The following is an 18,256-nucleotide window of genomic DNA, read 5'->3' on the forward strand; positions in this document are numbered from 1 at the left end:
GTGGTATTATCTGCATATCTGAGGTTGTTGATATTTCTCCCAACAGTCTTGATTCCAGCTTGTGATTCATTCATCCAGCCTGGCATTTCACATGATGTATTCTGCATATAAGTTAAATAAGTAGGGTTTTAGTATACAGCCTTGACGGACTCCTTTCTCAATTTTGAACCCATAAGTTATTCCACGTCCAGTTCTCACTGTTGCTTCTTGACCTGCATACAGGTTTCTTAGGAGACAGGTAAGGTGGTCTGATATTCCTGTCTCTTTAAGAATTTTCCACTTTGTTATTTATTTTCTGCTTTTTGAGGTATAATTTATGTACAGTTAAAATTCACCTATTTAAAGTGTACTGTTTAATGAGTTTTGAATGAATACAGCCCGTACAACCACCAAAATCAAGATAGAAAATATTTCCTTTACTTTAAAAGTTCTGTGTTCCTTTGCAGTCAGTCCCCTTTGCCCCTTCTCACCCCTGACCCAGGAATAGATCAGTTTCTATAATTTTACGTTTTCTAGATTGACATGTAAGTGAAATCAGTCACCTTTCACGTCTGACTTCTTTCAGCTAGCATCATGCTCTTGAGATTCATCCATATTACCGTACTCATCAGTGGTTTGTTTGTAAAGCATTCCAGTACATGGAAATACCACAGTTTACTTATCCATTGAATTCAATAGATATTTGGTGTATTTCCAGTTTTGGGCTATCATAAATAAAATTTCTCTGAAATGTCTTTGTGTAGACACACATTTCCATTTCTCTTGGGTGAGTACCCAGCAGTGGATTTGTTGGATTATATGGTTAAGTGTACATTCAACTTTATTACAAAGTCATACTATTTTCCATACTGGCTGTACCATTGGATGTGTGATAGAAACAGATGCTTTGCATTTTTGCCACCACTTGGTATTCTCTCTTTTTAATTTTAGCCATTCTAGTTCAGTTGAGTTCAGTCACTCAGTCGTGTCCGACTCTTTGTACCCCATGAACTGCAGCACGCCAGCCCTCCCTGTCCATCACCAACTCCCCGAGTCCACCCAAACCCATGTCCATCGAGTCAGTGATGCCATCCAACCATCTTATCCTCTGCCCTCCCCTTCTCCTTCTGCCCTCAATCTTTCTCAGCATCAGGGTCTTTCCCAATGAGTCAGCTCTTCGCATCAGGTGGCCAAAGTATTGGAGTTTCAGCTTCAGCATCAGTCCTTCCAATGACTATTCAGGACTGATTTCCTTCAGGATTGACTGGTTGGATGATCTTGCAGTCCAAGGGACTCTCAAGAGTCTTCTCCAATACCACAGTTCAAAAGCATCAATTCTTCAGCACTCAGCTTTCTTTATAGTCCAACTCTCACATCCATACATGACCACTGGAAAAACCATAGCCTTGACTATATGGATTGGCTGCAAAGGATATAATCAATCTCCTGGGTGCTCTAAATGCCACCTAAAATCCTTAGCTCTTGTGAAGGTATTTTTGCATGTGGATATTCATTCAAATTGATATTTCTGTGAGGTAGCAGTCATTGGAAACTTGTTGAAGTCTGAAAGTCAAACGACATGTTTTAAAATTTTTAATTTTCAATTGTCCATTGCTTGTATATAGAAATGCAATTGGTTTTTGTATATTGACCTTGTATCCACTATCCATGTTAAATCACTTAGTTCTAGTAGGGCTTTTTTTTTACATTCTTTGGGCTGTTTCTTTAGTCTGCATGTATCTCATCTTTTTTCCTCTCAGTGCATTGGGTAGGACTGCTAGTACCATGTTATATAAAGTGGTGGGAATGAATATTCTAGAAAGCATTTGTTCTTCCATTATTAAGCATGATGTTAGCTCTAGGTTTTTTGTAGATATACTTTATCATGTTGAAAAAGTTCCCTTTTATTTATAGTCAGCTGAAGAATTTTATATATATATATATATATATATATAATGAACAGTTGTTGCATTTTTTGTTTTGTTTTGGCTATGCCATGTGGCTTGCAGGGCTCTTAGTTCCCCAATTAGGGTTTAAACCGTCAAGCCATGGTAGTGCAAACCTGAGTCCTAACCACTGCACCGCCAGAAACTCCTAGTAGTTGAGTTTTGTCAAGTGATTTTTATGCATCTCTTGAGGTGATCGTATGATTTTTCTCTTTTTTGTTTGTTGACAGGGCTTCCCTGGTGGCTCAGTGATAAAGAATACGCCCACAATGCAGGAGACACCGGTTTGATTCCTGAGTTGGGAAGATCCCCTGAAGGAAATGGCAGTTCATTCCAGTATTTTGCCTGGAGAATCCCATGAACAGAAGAGCCTGGCAGACTACAATCCATGGGGCCTCCAATGAGTCGGACATGACTTAGTGACTAAGCAAAAAAATTAAGTATTTTCATCCTTAAAGAAGAAGGAGATCCTGTTATATGCTACAAGATGGGTGAAACTTGAGGACATTATGCTAAGTTAAATAAACCAATCACAATAAAAAAACCAAAAAATGGCAATTACTTTTGTTTTATGCTTACTGTTAAATCTTGAGATAAACCCAACTTGGACATGATGTATTACACTTTAAAAAAAATATCTCTAGATTTTATTTACTAAAATTTTGTTCACGGTAGGTATTGAACTGTATTTTCTTTTTGTGTAATATTTTTGTCTGGTTTTGCTAACTAGATAATGCTAGCCTTATAGTATGAGTTGGCAATTGCTTCTACGCTTCTGTTTTGGAAAAGTTTGTGCAGAATTTGTATTATATGGCTATATTTCCTATGTGCTTGGTATAATTCACCAATTAAGTCATCAGGTCTGGAGTTCTGTGAGAAGATTAACTATAAATTCAGTTTCTTTGATATAGGACCACTAAGTTTTCTTTTTTTTTCCTTCAGTGAACTTTGATAGTTTGTGCTTCAACATACTTGTTCATCTTATTTGTCAATATATCAACATAAAGTAGTTCAGCATGTTCTCCAATTATCCTTTTAATTTCTGTAGGATTTAATATGATGGGCTCTCTTGTGGTCCTGCTATTAGTTAGCTGAATCTTTTCTCTTTGGGTATTGCCCAGACTTTAATACATACAGAAACATAATTTAAAAATATATATGATCTTATAATTATTCTGAAACTTGAGTTTTTTACTTACTGTTTTTATGGGACTACATATCTATTTACTTTGTGCTCTTCTATGGCTGTATGGTATCAAAATTTATACCATACTTTATTTTCTTGTCAACATACATGCAGATTGTTTCACTTCTTGGTTATAGACAAAGCTATAGTGGACCTTCTTAGAGTTATTTTTAGTGCATATGTGCAAGCATTTCTTTAAGGTAGGTACCAAGAAGGAAGACTACTGGGTCAATGGCTATGCACACTGCACATTTTAATAGGCACTAACAAACAGCCCTCAACAATAGTCGTACTAACTTATGTTATCATTAGTAGTGCATGAGTTTCTCCACACCTGTCAAACCTTGATATTATAAATCTGTAAAAATTTTGCCATTTTTTTTGTGGGAAAAATACATATCTTATTTTAACTTGCACTTCCCTAGTTACTGGATTTGTGTTTTTTTTGGTCATATTCATTTCTTCCTGCCTCAGTTAATTTCTCCCCCTTTTCTATACAGCTATCTTTTTCTTTATATTTAAGGTGTTATTTATGTATTTTGGCTATTAGGCTTCTGGTATATAGGTTCCAAGTTTTTCTGCCAGCTCATCCTTGTGCTTTATCGATTAGCACTGTCAATTCTAACATAGTCAAATGTTTTTCTTTATGGCTCTTGGCTTGTTCTTTGAAGTCCTTTCCTATCCTATGTTTCCCTATGTTTTAAAAATTCAGAGTTCTTTTAAAAAAATTAGCTCCCTGTGTGGATATCAATTTGTAAATGGTGTGAGGTAGACATCTAATTTCTTTTTCAAAGGAGTAACTAATTGTTCAAACACTGTTTATTAACCTTTTCCACTGACCTGAATTGCCATCTTCCTCATTTATGGACCTCCCATGCACCCAGTTTCTGTATTCTCTCCATTATCTGTGCTTATCACAATAAGCAGATTTAATCTTATGGTTTTCCAATATGCTCTGATATAAGGCAAGTCCCACCCCCCCTTTATTTCCTTTATAAGAAAAAAAGGTTTCAAAATCTGTTCTTCATTGTTTAACTGCCTGATTCTCTCTTCTTCCTTGGGTTGCAAGTGACAAAGAGGTGAAATAAGAATTACCATAGGCAAGACAAGGGAGCATGAAAAATGGGGAGAGAGAGAGACAAAAAAGCACAATTCTCTTAAGATGGTATTTTTTTTTTCCTCTACACTTCAAGATGCTACCCTATGAATATGCCAGATAAACATGAAATAAGTTTGTGTGTTAAGCCACTGTCTGAATCATAGGTGGTTTTCATTGCTGTCCAGTTACCAATGGCAGGGACCACATAAACATCAAATGGGAATGGAAGGGAACTAGAAAGAAACATGAATCAGGGTGAGAAGATGAACAGGGACTAAATGAGTAAAGAACATGGTGAGAGAAAATAAAATATTTGTATTATGGACCCACCTGCCAGGCAGTCCAGTCTCTGCTTAGAGCATCCACTGGGTTCTTTCTGCTACCTCTTGATGCTTTTTACATATGGATTACAGAGAGGTCGGTTCTTTACTGGACACCTGACGCTACAGAGAAAGGAAAAGAACGATTTGGGATATAATAGTAATGACTCATAGCAAATACCACTGAAAGTGGGTAGGTGTTAAAAAGGGAGCCCAACGAACAAGTGTGGTAGTAAAATATTCACATAAACAGTTTAATCTTCAAATCTAACACTGTACCTGTTTTCCCGGTGAAGCTACCATTACACAAGTCAGAAAAGCCGTCACATGGGTTTTGAGTTAACAGTTAAATTACTTACAATGAATTTAGCTGTTCCTGATTGTCGATAGGGCCTGGTGGTTGTCATACGGTTTGTGATCAATGCAGTGTGGCCAGAGCTTCATGGTCCGGTAAGTACGACCAGGTAGTAACAAAGGCTTTCAATGGCCGTTCACATAGAAACATCCTCATTTTTTATGGTGCCAAAACACGAACATTTTCTGATCTCCTTTTAACTCACCGATTTATAATCAATTGTCTCATGTTTTAAAGCAGGTTATTTTCCCTAGTAAAAACCAACAATTGCGTCAAGTTCTAAGGAGCTGCCTCAAGAAGTCCCAGCAAGAGGCATTTCTCCCCTTTGCACCAAGTTTACAAATGAAGACAAACCACTTAATACACCGTAATGATATTTACCATTACCACAGCAAATGAGAGAAGGGGATAGTCTCTAAAACAATGGAATTCGAACACTAAGACTTCAGTGGCCCCTAGTGAACTGTGTTTTAAAATGTTGATAATCTGCTAGCTTCATGAAACCTAACAACCCCTGGTTTTAAACTTTTTCGTATACCTACAGGGTAGCTTTTGATTAAAAAAAACAGTGTAACTGTTCTACGTATCAGATAAATCGCTCTGGATTGTAGAGCCAGACTTCTCTTAAGTGGAGCTCATGCAGCTAGCTTTGGGCATTTGCTAGGAAACGAAGCGCTAACGAATCTTCCGTCCGGCTGCTTCCAACCGCTGCTTTTCCAACGCGGCCGCGCGGCCCGTGCGCTCCGGAGCGGGTCGGCGGTGGGCTCGGGGCCGGAGCTGGAGCCCGGGCGGAGCGCACGCGCGCTCGGAGCGGTTGCGCACGTTTCAGCGCTTCCCGCTCCTACCGTTGGGCTTAAGACTTTCAACCGCCGTCTGGGTCCGGCTTCCTGCTCCGTCGGGTGCCCCCTGGTGCTCATCACCTGCACCACCTTGAGTGGCGGCTGCGCGGAGCAAGGGGTCCAGCGAGCCCGAGGATGCTTTCGAGAAAGCCGCCCGTCCAAAGCCGGGGTGTCGATCACACGGGCACACTCAGGCACCTCCAAAGGAAGAGGGAGGCTGTTTTTACTAAGCACCAAGAGAGACAGGAGCACATTAAGTTTCATCCAAGTCAACTCAGCTCTCTCAAGTTTGTGGTAAAAGCCGCAAAGATACGTAGACCTCGTTTCTTCTCGAAGCCACCCCCTCCCGAGCGCTGTGCGCTTTTTCCGGGCGGAGTTCGCTGTGACCCTTGACTGCAGTGGGGCGGCTCGTCTCTGCGAGTCAGAGGATCTGTCCTGGGCTTCGAGCCCAGGATGCGGCCTTAAGTGCCATGGAAGGAAGCTTCCCCCCTCCCCCAGCCAATCAGTGTTATGCACAAAGTCTGTGGCCCGAGCGGAGGGGTCCGGCACCACCCGGCTCTCCGTCCACGCTCCGGTCGCGACACCGTATTTAAATAGGAACAGCAGCTCGTTTTCCATCCATAGCAGTCCCAAGAGCTCGCTCTCGCCTCAGCACAGCATGGTGGGAGCCTCTCCCCTCTTTCTGAGTCCTTCTCCTGTTTTCTCTTCCCTTCTTCCACAATTAATGCCTAAGTCATGCTTTTCCTAGCTAGCGCCCACTAAAGGATGAGGCTTAGCGACCCGCGGTGACGCTCCCATCCGCCTTCCAGAAGAGGCGGTTTGAAAAGGAACTACAGCTCCCGTGGGGCCTCAGGCTAAGCCACCGCAGGGCATCACGGGAGTCGTAGGCGCCTTCCTGCTAAGTTCCTTTCATTACTCAAGGTGTCAACTACAAGTCCCAGAGGGTCTCGGGGCGAGACAGCCTGCGCGAGAGCCCCGAGAGCGGAGTGGGGGTGGGGCGCCCCGGGCGGCGGGGGGCGGGGCACGAGCGGGCTGTGTGGAGGCTTCAGATTCCCGGCGCCATTTAGCGCGGAGTTTCGCCGGCGGACGCGGCTCTTCTTTCGCGGCCTCTCTGCACTCATCTCCGTGACAGAAGGCGCCCGACCGGGTGACTGGCCTTACTTCTCCCGGCCCTCCTCGGCCCGGAGGAGCACCGGGCTCGGGCCCTCCCCTACCGGCTCTCCCTCCGTTAGCCCCCGGCCCCGGCCCGGAGAGGAAGGGGTCCGCCCGGCCCGGGGCGGGCGGTGAGGCCCGGGGCCGGGGGCCGCTCCTCCGTGTCGCGCTTCGGCCCCTCGCGTCGGGCAATGGGCGGCCTCTGAGGCCGTCCAGCAGGGCGGTGAGGAGGAGCGGCCTCCCGCCTGGCCGCGAGCCCCAGGGCGGCCTCGTCCGCCTCCGCGCCGAGCGGCCGCCGCTCGAGGGTCCAACCCGCCCCGGGCCGCGGCGGTGGAGAGCCGGCCGCCGCCTCCTTGACTCGGTGCGGGCCGCCGCGCCGCCCCCATGACCGCGCGCCCTCGGCGCTCCAGCCCGCCCGTCCGCCGCTTGCCGCACGATGGGTGCGGGCCGTGAGGCGCCAGCCCCCGTGCCTCCGCCCCGCCGCCGCCCCCGACAAGCGCGCCTCGAGAGCCGCAGCGGCCGCCGCAGCCGGGCCCGCGGGCCCGCCTCCCGCTCGGGCCGCCGAGTCAGTGCCGAGTGAGGGGCCGTCGCCCCGCCGCCCCGGGCCGGCCCCCTTCTTCCGCGAACTCGAGCCGCCCGCCTCGTTCCCGCTCCCACCATGTCTGGCGGCGCCGCCGACCAGCAGAGCAGCGCGCCGGGCTCGCTGTTCCTCTCGCCGCCGGCGCCTGCCCCCAAGAATGGCTCCAGCTCGGACTCCTCGGTGGGGGAGAAACTGGGCGCCGCGGCGGCCGACGCCGCAGCCGGACGGACGGAGGAGTACCGGCGTCGCCGCCATACCATGGACAAGGACAGCCGGGGGGCGGCCGCGACCACCACCACTGAGCACCGCTTCTTCCGCCGCAGCGTCATCTGCGACTCCAACGCTACGGCGCTGGAGCTACCCGGCCTCCCTCTGCCGCTGCCCCAGCCCGGCGCGGCTGCAGTGGTCCCGCAGCGGAGCCCCCCGGAGCCCCCGCGCGAGGAGACCCTGACCCCAGCTGCCGCCGCCCAGGTGACCCAGCAGCCGCCCGCCGCCGCCGCCGCCGCCCCCGAAGAGCCGGTCGCCGCGGGCCCGGCCACATCTTCGGCCCCGGGTAGCGCGGGCAGAGACCGCCAGGCTGTCCAGCCCGGCCCCGTGGGGAGCCGAGAGGAGCCTCCGTCGTCTAGAAGTGGCAGCGGTGGCGGCAGCGCCAAGGAGCCCCAGGAGGAACGGAGCCAGCAGCAGGATGACATCGAGGAGCTGGAGACCAAGGCCGTGGGCATGTCCAACGACGGCCGCTTTCTCAAGTTTGACATCGAGATTGGCAGGGGCTCCTTTAAGACGGTCTACAAGGGTCTGGACACCGAGACCACCGTGGAGGTCGCCTGGTGTGAGCTACAGGTATACCCCCACCTTCTTTTTCTTACAGTGCTGTGGGTTCCACATTTGGTTCGGCCACTTGGCCGAACTCTCTCTTAATGTGTCTTCCTCTTAACTGTTCCCTGCAAGTGGGGGGGAGGCCAACTTTCGAAAGAGTCACCAGGATTTGGGGTGTTGGGACAGGTGAGGCGTTAGTATTTGTAGCCAGAAATTCGCTTGTAGGGAAGGAGTGGTGAAAGTCATCCGGATACCAGCGCATTGCCTCCTCGTCATTGTTTTAGCGTCTGGCAGGAAACGAAAAGAGCGGGGAAGTTTTTGAGTTCGGAAAGTACAGTCCTCTTGCCTTGTGTTCATCAGAGGTCTGCAGCGATGAGCTGCTGGTGTGTTCGATGCGTGTTTCCATTCCTGAGAACAGGCTGTCTTTTTAAATTAAGAACGACCTTGTTCACGAATGACCTTTTCGACGTATCTTATTAGTTGGTGGTCGCACCGGCATCTAATAAACTAAAAAAGGCTTCTTTCCCTGAATAGTTTGAGACTAGAGAGTTACAGTTGGGTGTTTGATATCGTTGCACCTAATGATGTTGAAGCAAGTTTCTGATAGCCGTGAGCTGACGTTATTATTAAAACTAGTGTGTCTTTAGCCCACTCGGCTGTACTGTGGGTAATACAGGAGCTTATGTAAAATTGTATGTGTGCTTTGAGAGTTGTAATGTCATTATCATTGTTTTAATCTTGTGAAAGATTTTTAAGCTAAACTTTCTCAAGGGTACAAAGGAGTGACAAAGGCTTCAATTTTAACCTCAAGGAGATTTTCATGGTGTAAATTAATGGTGTGTCATCCTCGTTGACAAGGATATAACGGGGTTTGGGCTACTTGTTGCTTAATCTGTAGCAGCTTGACTGAAGTTGTCCTCACATAGGTTATTGGAAGAAGCGGAATTGAACTGAATGAAAAAACCGCTGATATTATATGTGAAAAATGCCAGTATCCATATTCTTCTGGCAAAGGAAATGAACCAAGCTGAAATAGGATATGAAAGTACCTGAGTGATCTAGGAATTTATCTATTATCCGTGAACCAATATGTTAACATTTAACCTTTTGAATGTCACCTTCCAAATGACCAAGGTCATATCAAGTGTGAAGGAAAATTAACATGTGAAAGGAAGTAAACTTAAAAAACTGAGAAGTTTTTTAGGAATATAATTTCTTAAGTTTTATAGTTAGTGATACAGAACTTCTAAAGGCATTGTGAAATAAAAACTACTCAATTTTGTAGTGTTTTAGAGTTGGGAAGGTGGTAGACTTTTTTTTACTTGTCAAATTATAACTTTATTCCTTGGTCATTCTTACTTAGAAATTTAGGTCTGATTTGTTTTGGTTTACAGGCAGAGTTTTAGTTACAAGCAAACAAACACCTGTTACTTTTTTTTAATACCTAAGGTGCTTATTGCTACTGATCCTGGATTGTATTTTTTATAGTTTCATATTTGAATAGGTGCTTTTTAATAATTTTTTCCCCTCAATTAGTTACCTTACTCTCAAGACTAGACCCAAGTAAGTGTTGAGCACTTTATGGATTAATTTTGTTAGTTTCAATTTTTAACTTTTAAGACTTCTCAGAATGTGTTTTTTTTTTTTTGTCACCTGGAATCTTCAGATAGTTTATTATCTTGAAACTAATGATACAACAGGGGAAAAAACCTCAATTTGTCTAATGTCACAATAATTTTGTCTGAGCTTCTCATTTTTTTCCTAGAACTCATGAATTTATGATTTTTGTTCTCTAGGTATGGTCATGGTTAAACAAAAGAATATCTTCTATGTGTGCCATTGCCATATTATTTTTATGCTAGTTTGGAATTTGGCTGGAGAACCAAATGAAAATGCATTGAGTGGTACCCTGCTTTGGAACCTTCCTTATATGATCCTACTTCTACAGTTTTTCATTTTTGTTTTTAAAATGTGATTATCTTAGTCCCAAGATCTTTTATAGCAGTAGTTGGACAGTATTTATGATGTTTTGGCCAAAGCACTTGCCTAACAACCTACTCAGTAGGTTATTGTTTGAGTTATTGTCTTTGGATCTAAATTAAAGGACAAGCCAAAGGATTACTAAATCATTGGGGGAAAAAACACTTTTTCCACTAAATGTATACTTACTACAAATTTTTCTGTAGGAAGACTGGAGGAATATTGTGTTAAGTTGTTGACTTAAAAATATCATGTATTTATAAAACTGGAAGAAATCTTAGGCTATTCTGCCCAGCTTCTTATTTGATAAATGAAGAACCTGAGGTTATAGAGTTACTTGTAAATGACTTGCTTCGGTTGATAAGGAATAAAATTAACTGGTTAGGATCTAATAACTTGAGAAATGTTAAAGTATTTGTAGTCTAGTAGATGGTTAATTAGTAAATCTCAAATCAAGCAGTCCTGTTTTGATGTGGAAGTTACTGTCAGATTTTTGGAGAAATCTGATCCTGTAACCCTGGCAGATTCCAGACTTATGATATGGGTAGTGATTTTATCACTTCAAATGGAGAAATAAATAGGCTTTTGGGGATGAAGGATGGGTGAGTGTGGTATGCAAGTCAAATTTGTTTCCATCAAGCCTATTTTTAGAGTCACAATAGCCATAGTTATGTGTTAAAACAAATACTGACTCTTAATATGTGGGTAGTACTTTGATACTACAGGATCTTAAGTGATAACAGAGATTTATTAAGATGCATATTTCCTTACCTGGTTTTACTAGGCAGGTGATGTGCCTTAATTTTACTTCTCTTTTGGCTTGATCAGAAAATGTTGTTACTGCTGGACTTTACAGAATTTACATTGCCTATTTTAGGGAGGGTTTGTTTTTTGTTTTAAAGAAACATAGCATAGTTGCTTTAATAAAACATAATTATACACTGCGATTCAAGAATGATTCATTTACTTTAAGCACTTTTCTGCCCATGCTGCTTCTAAATACAGAGTTCATTGGATATATTGATAAGATTGTTTCCAGAGCTGCATGAAAGAAGTCAAATCATAAATTTTGATTAAACTCCAAAATACTTAGTGTGTACTTTTTTCTGGCTTTTAGCAAGTTAAGGCTCATGTCTCATCATGAGTATATGATATCAGTGTTTTATGACAAGTTTTTCGGTGGTGTAAAAAATTGTTGTGGTTCTGTGATTAAGAAACCATAACTTATTCTTTCTTCTTAATTCATTGAATACCGTTATTCCTGTTTTGAGTAGTGAGGTTTTTTCTTACCTTAACTTTTAAAATTTGTTCCACATTCCTTGGTTTTTAGGAATCTGTACTAACTTTTAGTCTCAGAAACTAAATTTCAAAGAATAGTCTTCGGAGTCTTTTTGCTTTTAAATTCTCAGAGCCATTGATCTGTTGGAGGATGAGCAAAATTCAGGTAGCTCAAGGGTAGCTGCTGTGCAAATTAAAGAATGGTGACTTGTTTGAGGTAATCCTTTGTCCCTTCTCAACAGGCAGAATAAGAATTAAAGACAGGATAATTTTGACTAGGTAAGAGTTAATTTAAAATATATGTATATTTATTGTTTTAAGAGTAACCTTTGTACAGGAGAAAGTTATATTTAGTTTTTTTTTTTTTTAATATAGTTCTTTGTCTTAGGGGCTTAAATGTTTTCCATTTTTCTTTTTTACCTTTTTTCAGACCCTTAGTATCACAATTGCTTGTAGTGTAAGAACTTGGAAAGAGAGATTGATTTTGTGTAAAACAAATTGGGAATCTATTGTTGCCTGGTGACTGAGTTCATTTCTTGACATTCAGATTCTAGTGCAGGATCCTGGTTGTTTAAAGTCATCTTGGTTAATCCCTGTGGAAACATTCAACTAAAACTGGGCTCTCATTTTCAGAAATCAACCTAAGTGTGTTGTTCGTGTTTCCTGATAAGTTAGTATTTTAGATAAAGCTGTAAAAGCTGCAAGAATGGTTATGTTCAAAGTATAATTTCTGAAAATGTTCATATACTGTGAAAAATTCACAATAATTGATTAGTGGGTTTTGCTATGCCAGTTCTTTATATTTACTTATTGTTCGCATTTTGCATTTTGTTTGGTCCCGTATTAAAAATCAAGTGTGCAGGATTAGGTGAGACTTAGCATGACCTGCCCTTGGATTTGGAAAAGGCACTCTTTTTCTGCAGTGTAACACAGTGATTAAGAACTAAGGAAAGCATGACTTTCCATTCAAATCCTGGCTCAGCTAATGATTGTGTATGTAACCTTGGATAAACTTCTGTGTTAGTTCCTTACCTGTAAAGTGAAGTGTAATGAGTGCCTATTTTACAGAGTTGTTATGATGATTAAATGAATTAGTATATATAAAAAACTTTTAGGACCGAGCATGGCACATACATATTAACTGTGATGATGCAGCATCTTTTTTTAGGCTGCCTTTTTGAGGGTATTGATGAAAATTTCGATTTGTTTACATTTATGCCTGAAAAATATAGCAAAACTCCTTTCTTACAGGAGAAATGTTGGAATTGAACGTGGTGTCATCAGTGTTTTCACATCCTTTAGCTTTACCTGTCCTCTGCCTAACTTTCTCTTGCTAACTTCATAACTTGTTGCTCCCAAATGGCAGTCTTTCTGAATGACTAGTTTCCAGAATTTGCTGAGATCTTTGCTCTTGGGATCATTCTTACAGTTTTCTTCACATTGATTAAAAATCATTTACATTCTTTGTCTACTCCATTAGTCTTTGAGCTAGACATAAGTAGATGCTCCATATACTTTGGTAAGTACTAAGTTTTTTCTGTTATTAAGTTAGAAATAGTTGTAGATCTCAGGAGTTTTTCATCCATATTCCTTGCCTTTCATTGGTCCACAGCAGATTCTCTAATCTTGTATCTTGAGATTTCACTCTGGTATAATACAACACATATAGCAGAAACCAGCTCTGAGGCAGAAAACTTGGGTTCTGTGTTACCCAATTATCTGACCCTGAGTAAGGAACTTAACTCTGTAAGACTGATTTATTAGCAACATGTCTTACTGACTTCACAGGATTGCTGAGGAGCAGCTGAAATACTATGTGAAGGTACTTTGAAAAATGTAAAGTATGATACTTCAAAGAAAAATCCATTTCGAAGGCTATTATCACTTGTTACAGATTAATTATTTTAAACTTCGTAGTTAGTTGGGTTTTAGGAGCATTTTGTTCAGTTTAAGGGTTTTATTAAATCTTAAGACAGCTTTTAGACTGAAGAGCAGCTTTTGGACTGAAAAGAAATTGCCAGAAGCTTTTCTTAAGAGTGTTTTTGCTTGGAAGAGGATTATGCCTTTGACAACTGGCAGGCTTAATTTTGTGTGTGGCTCTAAAAAGATTAGTTATTGATATGTTCTACAGGAGAGAAGAAACTTTAGTATTTGCTTGGTTTTGTGGTTGACTTGATTGTAGAAAATCTCTACCTTAATTTGTATTAATTTAGCTTTTCAGGTGGGCTTTCATAAAGAATTTAGTTTTTGATGTTCTGAGTTGAGTCTTGGCATTGTAAGATTAACATATTAAATGTGCTGTGCTAAATTAATGTGCTTAATGATTTTTAGAAAAGAATCATCAGATAAGCTTTGTCATCACAAACAAATACAGTTTTCCTTGAAATTTAAGAAGTATTAAGAAACTAAGATTTTAAGAATAATTTAAGAAAATACTTGGAAATCTGCTTGGTATAATCGTATTCAGGTTAGTTAAAAAAATCCACTGTTTTTGTAGATGCCTTTTGTGCAACTAGGTTGCAGTTTCTCAGACACAGATAATCTGTGTTTTGGTCATTATGTACCTGGTGAATGGTGTTGAGTTAATCGAGCACTAATATATAAGCCAAACAGTGATAAGTGAAATGAAGTAGTCAAGCACATCATTACTGTTGTGCACATTGTCTCTCTTAGTTGATAGAAGTAAACACGTTGTTTGAGGTAATGATAGGATTCTCTTCATAGCTAATGGTTTTGAGCCAGACAACATGATGTGCAGTCACCCTCCATATCTGCAGGTTCTGCATTCACAGATTCAACTAATTGTAGATGGAAAATATACTGGAAAAGAGAAATACCAGAAAGTTCCAAAAAGCAAAAGTTGAGTTTTCTGCACTTGTAGCAACTGTGTGTATTATATCGTGTTTACAACTCTTTATGTAGTGTTTGCATTGTGTTAGGTATTACAAGTGATCTAGAGATGATTTAAAGTATATGGAATATGTGTATAGATTAAATGCAAGTAATGCACCATTCTGTAGACGGGACTTGTTCATCTGTGGATTTTGTTATCCATGGGGTGGAGGCTGGGGAGCGTCCCTGGAACCAGCCCCCTGAGGACCTTGAGGGGTGACTGTATTCATCTCTGTGGATTTTCTCTCTACTTGGACTGGGGTTACGGTCCAAGCATCCTGGGTTATGGTAGACTTGGGAAATGCAATATAACATCTCTTTAACATGCTAATAGCCTCCAACTAATTTAAAAAAAAATAAGAGAATAGTAAAAAAAAAAAAGAGTTCCTAGACATTATCATATTTACATGCTCTTTGAACTTTCCACACACCCTTCCCACACAAATACTCAGTTGTAGGCAGTAGAGAGAATTTGAAGCAGAGAAGTAGATTTGCATAAAATTAATTGTGGAGAATTATTTAAGGAGTACGAATATGTAGGGTTTAGTTTTATGTATGAATGTGAGATTTCTAGGGCCTGAACTAAGACAATAGAAGAGGAGTGGAATTTTTAAATACTTAGTAGAGAAAATGAGGGCAGTGTTTATTGATGAAGTGGAATTTGGAGGAAAAATGAAGCACAGGTGAGAGGGTGGGAATAGAAAATGGTACTGTCAACTGAGGGAGGGAATAGGAAAGAATGGAGGGTTGGCCTTTGAGGGGCAGGGGTGTGGAGATGTATTCAGTTGACATGATGAGTGTGAGGTGCTTGTGATACCTCCAGGAGGAAGTTCAACCAGGCCACTGGATACATTACTGAAGCTCAAAAGAATGGATCTGAGGTAGAGATAGAGGCTGTCTGTATTAGTCATAGCTGAAATAATGGAAGTAAATGCAGTTATCTAAGGAAAGGATATATATGAAGAGAAACAGAGGAAAAAACAGGGAAGAATAATGGGCCTATGGCAAAATAGGAATAATTAAAGGGTGGGTAAAGGAAAAAGGAGCCCAGGGAGACTAAACAAAACAGCAGGAGAACAGAACAGAAAGAATAAAATTTCCAGGAAGGAATATAGCAGAGAAGTCCAATTAGCATAGTAGTAGTTGTGGAGAGTGGATGTTAGGAAATGTAGGGGAAAAGTGTGGAGATAAATTTAGGCTGTTGAAATTGTTTATTGTTTTTGGCTATTAAGTCATTCACAATATTCTGGATGGTACCTAAATGAGAGGGGAGGTTGCATAAGGGGGGCGCACATAAGTATCTCTGTCTCTGGTAATGTCCAATAAAGTTCTTTATCCATAAAGCCTTATGTGGCTATTTAAATTTCAGTTTGGTCGCTCACTTGTGTCAGACTCTTTGTGACCCCATGAACCGCAGCAAGCCAGGCCTCCCTGTCCATCACCAACTCCCGGGGTTTACCCAAACTCATATCCATTGAGTCGGTGATGCCATCCAACCATCTCATCCTCCTCTGTCGTCCCCTCTCCTCCTGCCCTCAATCTTTCCCAGCATCAGTGTCTTTTCAAATGAGTCAGCTCTTTGCATCAGGTGGCCAAAGTACTGGAGTTTCAGCTTCAACATTAAATTTAAACTAATTAAAATGAAACAGAAACTTTAAACTTAATCCTTCAGTTTTACTGGCCATATTTCAAGTGATCAAAGCCATGTGTGGCTACCATATTGGATGGCACATATAAAACATTTCTATCATGGCAGAAAAAATTGTGGGTTAAGTTGTGCTTTAAAAAGCAAAATAGCTTTATTGAGATACAATTCACAGCACAAAGAATATACAGTGTGATGCTTTTATAACTGAAGTTATACATTTTAAAAAGCTGTATTCTATTAATAAAACAGTATTTCCTTTTTTGGAAAAGATACACAAAGGATATTACCACAAATACACATGCAGAATTAACAGTAACTAATGTATGTCACATTCGCTCTAGATATTTGGTGATCTTACAGTTTCAGAAGATTTGCAGTGAGTTTAAAGAGTAGCTGAGGAAGACGGGCGTGGCCGCCCACTCCCGTATTGTTGCCTGGGAAAATTCCATGAACAGAGGAGCCTGGTGGGGCATGGTCCATGGGGTCGCAAAGAGCTGGACATGAATGAAGTGACTGAACACGCAGGCGCGTGGGAGGTTAAGAAGTAGAGACGATTAGAGTAGGCTATTTCTTTAGACAAGTTTGAACAAACATGGGGCAAGAAAGATTGGGTAAGTAGAAGGCATGATCGCGGAGAACACAATAGATGAGCAGGGAAAGCTCTTTAAAAGTTAAAGCATTGAAATATAATATTTTGTCTGCTTTCTCTGCCTTAGACTAGATGAGAGTCTGTTCTAAGCCAGTTACTGTTTTAGTTTTGGTTATTCTTTATGGATAAATTCAATCCAAAATAGTTTTCATACTTCATATGCAACTTACTGTAATTCTCAATTGTTGGGTGTGATGTGCTGATTCTTAAAACAGCTCGTATCTCTCTATAGTTAGTTGCTGGCATTAATGCTGCATTTACGTGTTAATCTGGTGATACAGACTTTATTAGTGGGGCATCTCTGAAATGACCGTCTTTGTGTGTCATTTGAGGAAGCAGATTTGACATGAAACTATTACAAGAAAGATCTTAATTATTGTACTATTTCTAGAATATGGTTGAAATGGACATATCTACAACAAAAAGCCTAAATAACTGTGTGAACTTCTTTAAACCCTTGTCTTTTTGAAGATTGTTCCTTGCTAATTAATCTGGAAAAGTATTAATAATTACTAATACTTACCTGTTAGGACTTTTTTGGTGATAAGCATAGTCATATGCCCATAGCATATTATTTGTAATTCTCAGAGGAACAGTACAAGGCAGATTTTTAAACATTTTATATTTGAGGAAACAAACACAGGTTTAATAACATGTTTAAGATCATATGGCATCTGAGTCCTTGTTTTTTCCACTGCAAAATACTTCAGTTAAACTAGGAAGAAGTTTGAGTTATAGTGGAATTGAATCTTTTTGTTCTGTTTAGCGATTACAATTTGTTATTGAGCAACTTACACCTTTTATACTTTGAGTTCATGAAGTAAATCTCCATTTCAATAGCCTTTTAACCAGTTTACATATGTAGATGCTATAAGGAGGGAGGTGGTGTGTTTATTAACTTCTTGGTGTGTTCTAAGTTTTTTAGATATTATTTACGTTGGTTATGATATAGAAGGTTCTGTTTATCTTTGATTACTTTTGTTTATTTTTAATTTTTTGGCGGCTCCCTGCGATATACTGGATCCTAGTTTTCTAACTTTGTATCAAAACCACAGCCTCTGCAGTGAAAGTGTGGAGTCTTAACCACTGTATCACCAGAGAAGTCCCTTGAACGTCTGTTTTAAGCCCTTGAACGTCTGTTTTAGACTTAAATCTTTGAGAAGGGATATTATTTTTAGTGGCTTCTGTGTATCAAATTTCCACCTAATATAGACAAATTGAGTGGTTATAGTGTTGGTGTGTGCTCAGTTGTGCAGTCATGTCCAACTCTTAGGCAGGAATACTGGAGTGGATTGCCATTTCCTTCTCTAGGGGATCTTCTGGACCCAGGGATTGAACCCAAATCTCTTGCTTGTTAGGTGGGTTCTTTACCACTGAGCCACCTGGGAAACCCCCATAGTGTTGGTAAGATCTGTCTGTCTGTTGAAAACCATGAGTTCACATTCTTATCTCCATTTCTAGACTTCTTTCTAGCTTTCCCCTTTTCCATCTATATATACACCCTACTTCTGAGAGTGACAGACAGACTTCTTATTAT

The 18,256-nt window shown here is 41.3% G+C and overlaps 1 protein-coding gene and 1 long non-coding RNA gene across 8 annotated transcripts in view; one reads left to right on the forward strand and one right to left on the reverse strand.

The window, feature by feature from the left end:
* Window positions 1–1,318: 1,318 nt before the first annotated feature.
* LOC136160234 (uncharacterized) lies at window positions 1,319–5,618 on the reverse strand. Its single transcript, XR_010661584.1, has 3 exons — window positions 4,890–5,618; window positions 4,541–4,653; window positions 1,319–1,542 (listed from the first exon to the last, which is right to left on the reverse strand). It is a non-coding gene; the product is annotated as an uncharacterized lncRNA (long non-coding RNA).
* Window positions 5,619–7,391: 1,773 nt separating this feature from the next.
* The window catches only part of WNK1 (WNK lysine deficient protein kinase 1), a 127,072-nt gene continuing 116,207 nt past the window's right edge, over window positions 7,392–18,256 (forward strand). For all 7 annotated transcript variants that reach the window (XM_065942954.1, XM_065942962.1, XM_065942979.1 and 4 more), the window contains exon 1: window positions 7,392–8,296. In XM_065942954.1, coding sequence (XP_065799026.1) covers window positions 7,535–8,296 — 762 coding nt within the window. In that variant the 5' untranslated portion in view covers window positions 7,392–7,534. The remainder of the gene's footprint in view (window positions 8,297–18,256) is intronic.

Source organism: Muntiacus reevesi, chromosome 1, assembly GCF_963930625.1.
Source record: "Muntiacus reevesi chromosome 1, mMunRee1.1, whole genome shotgun sequence".
In the NCBI taxonomy this organism is placed as follows: domain Eukaryota; kingdom Metazoa; phylum Chordata; class Mammalia; order Artiodactyla; family Cervidae; genus Muntiacus; species Muntiacus reevesi.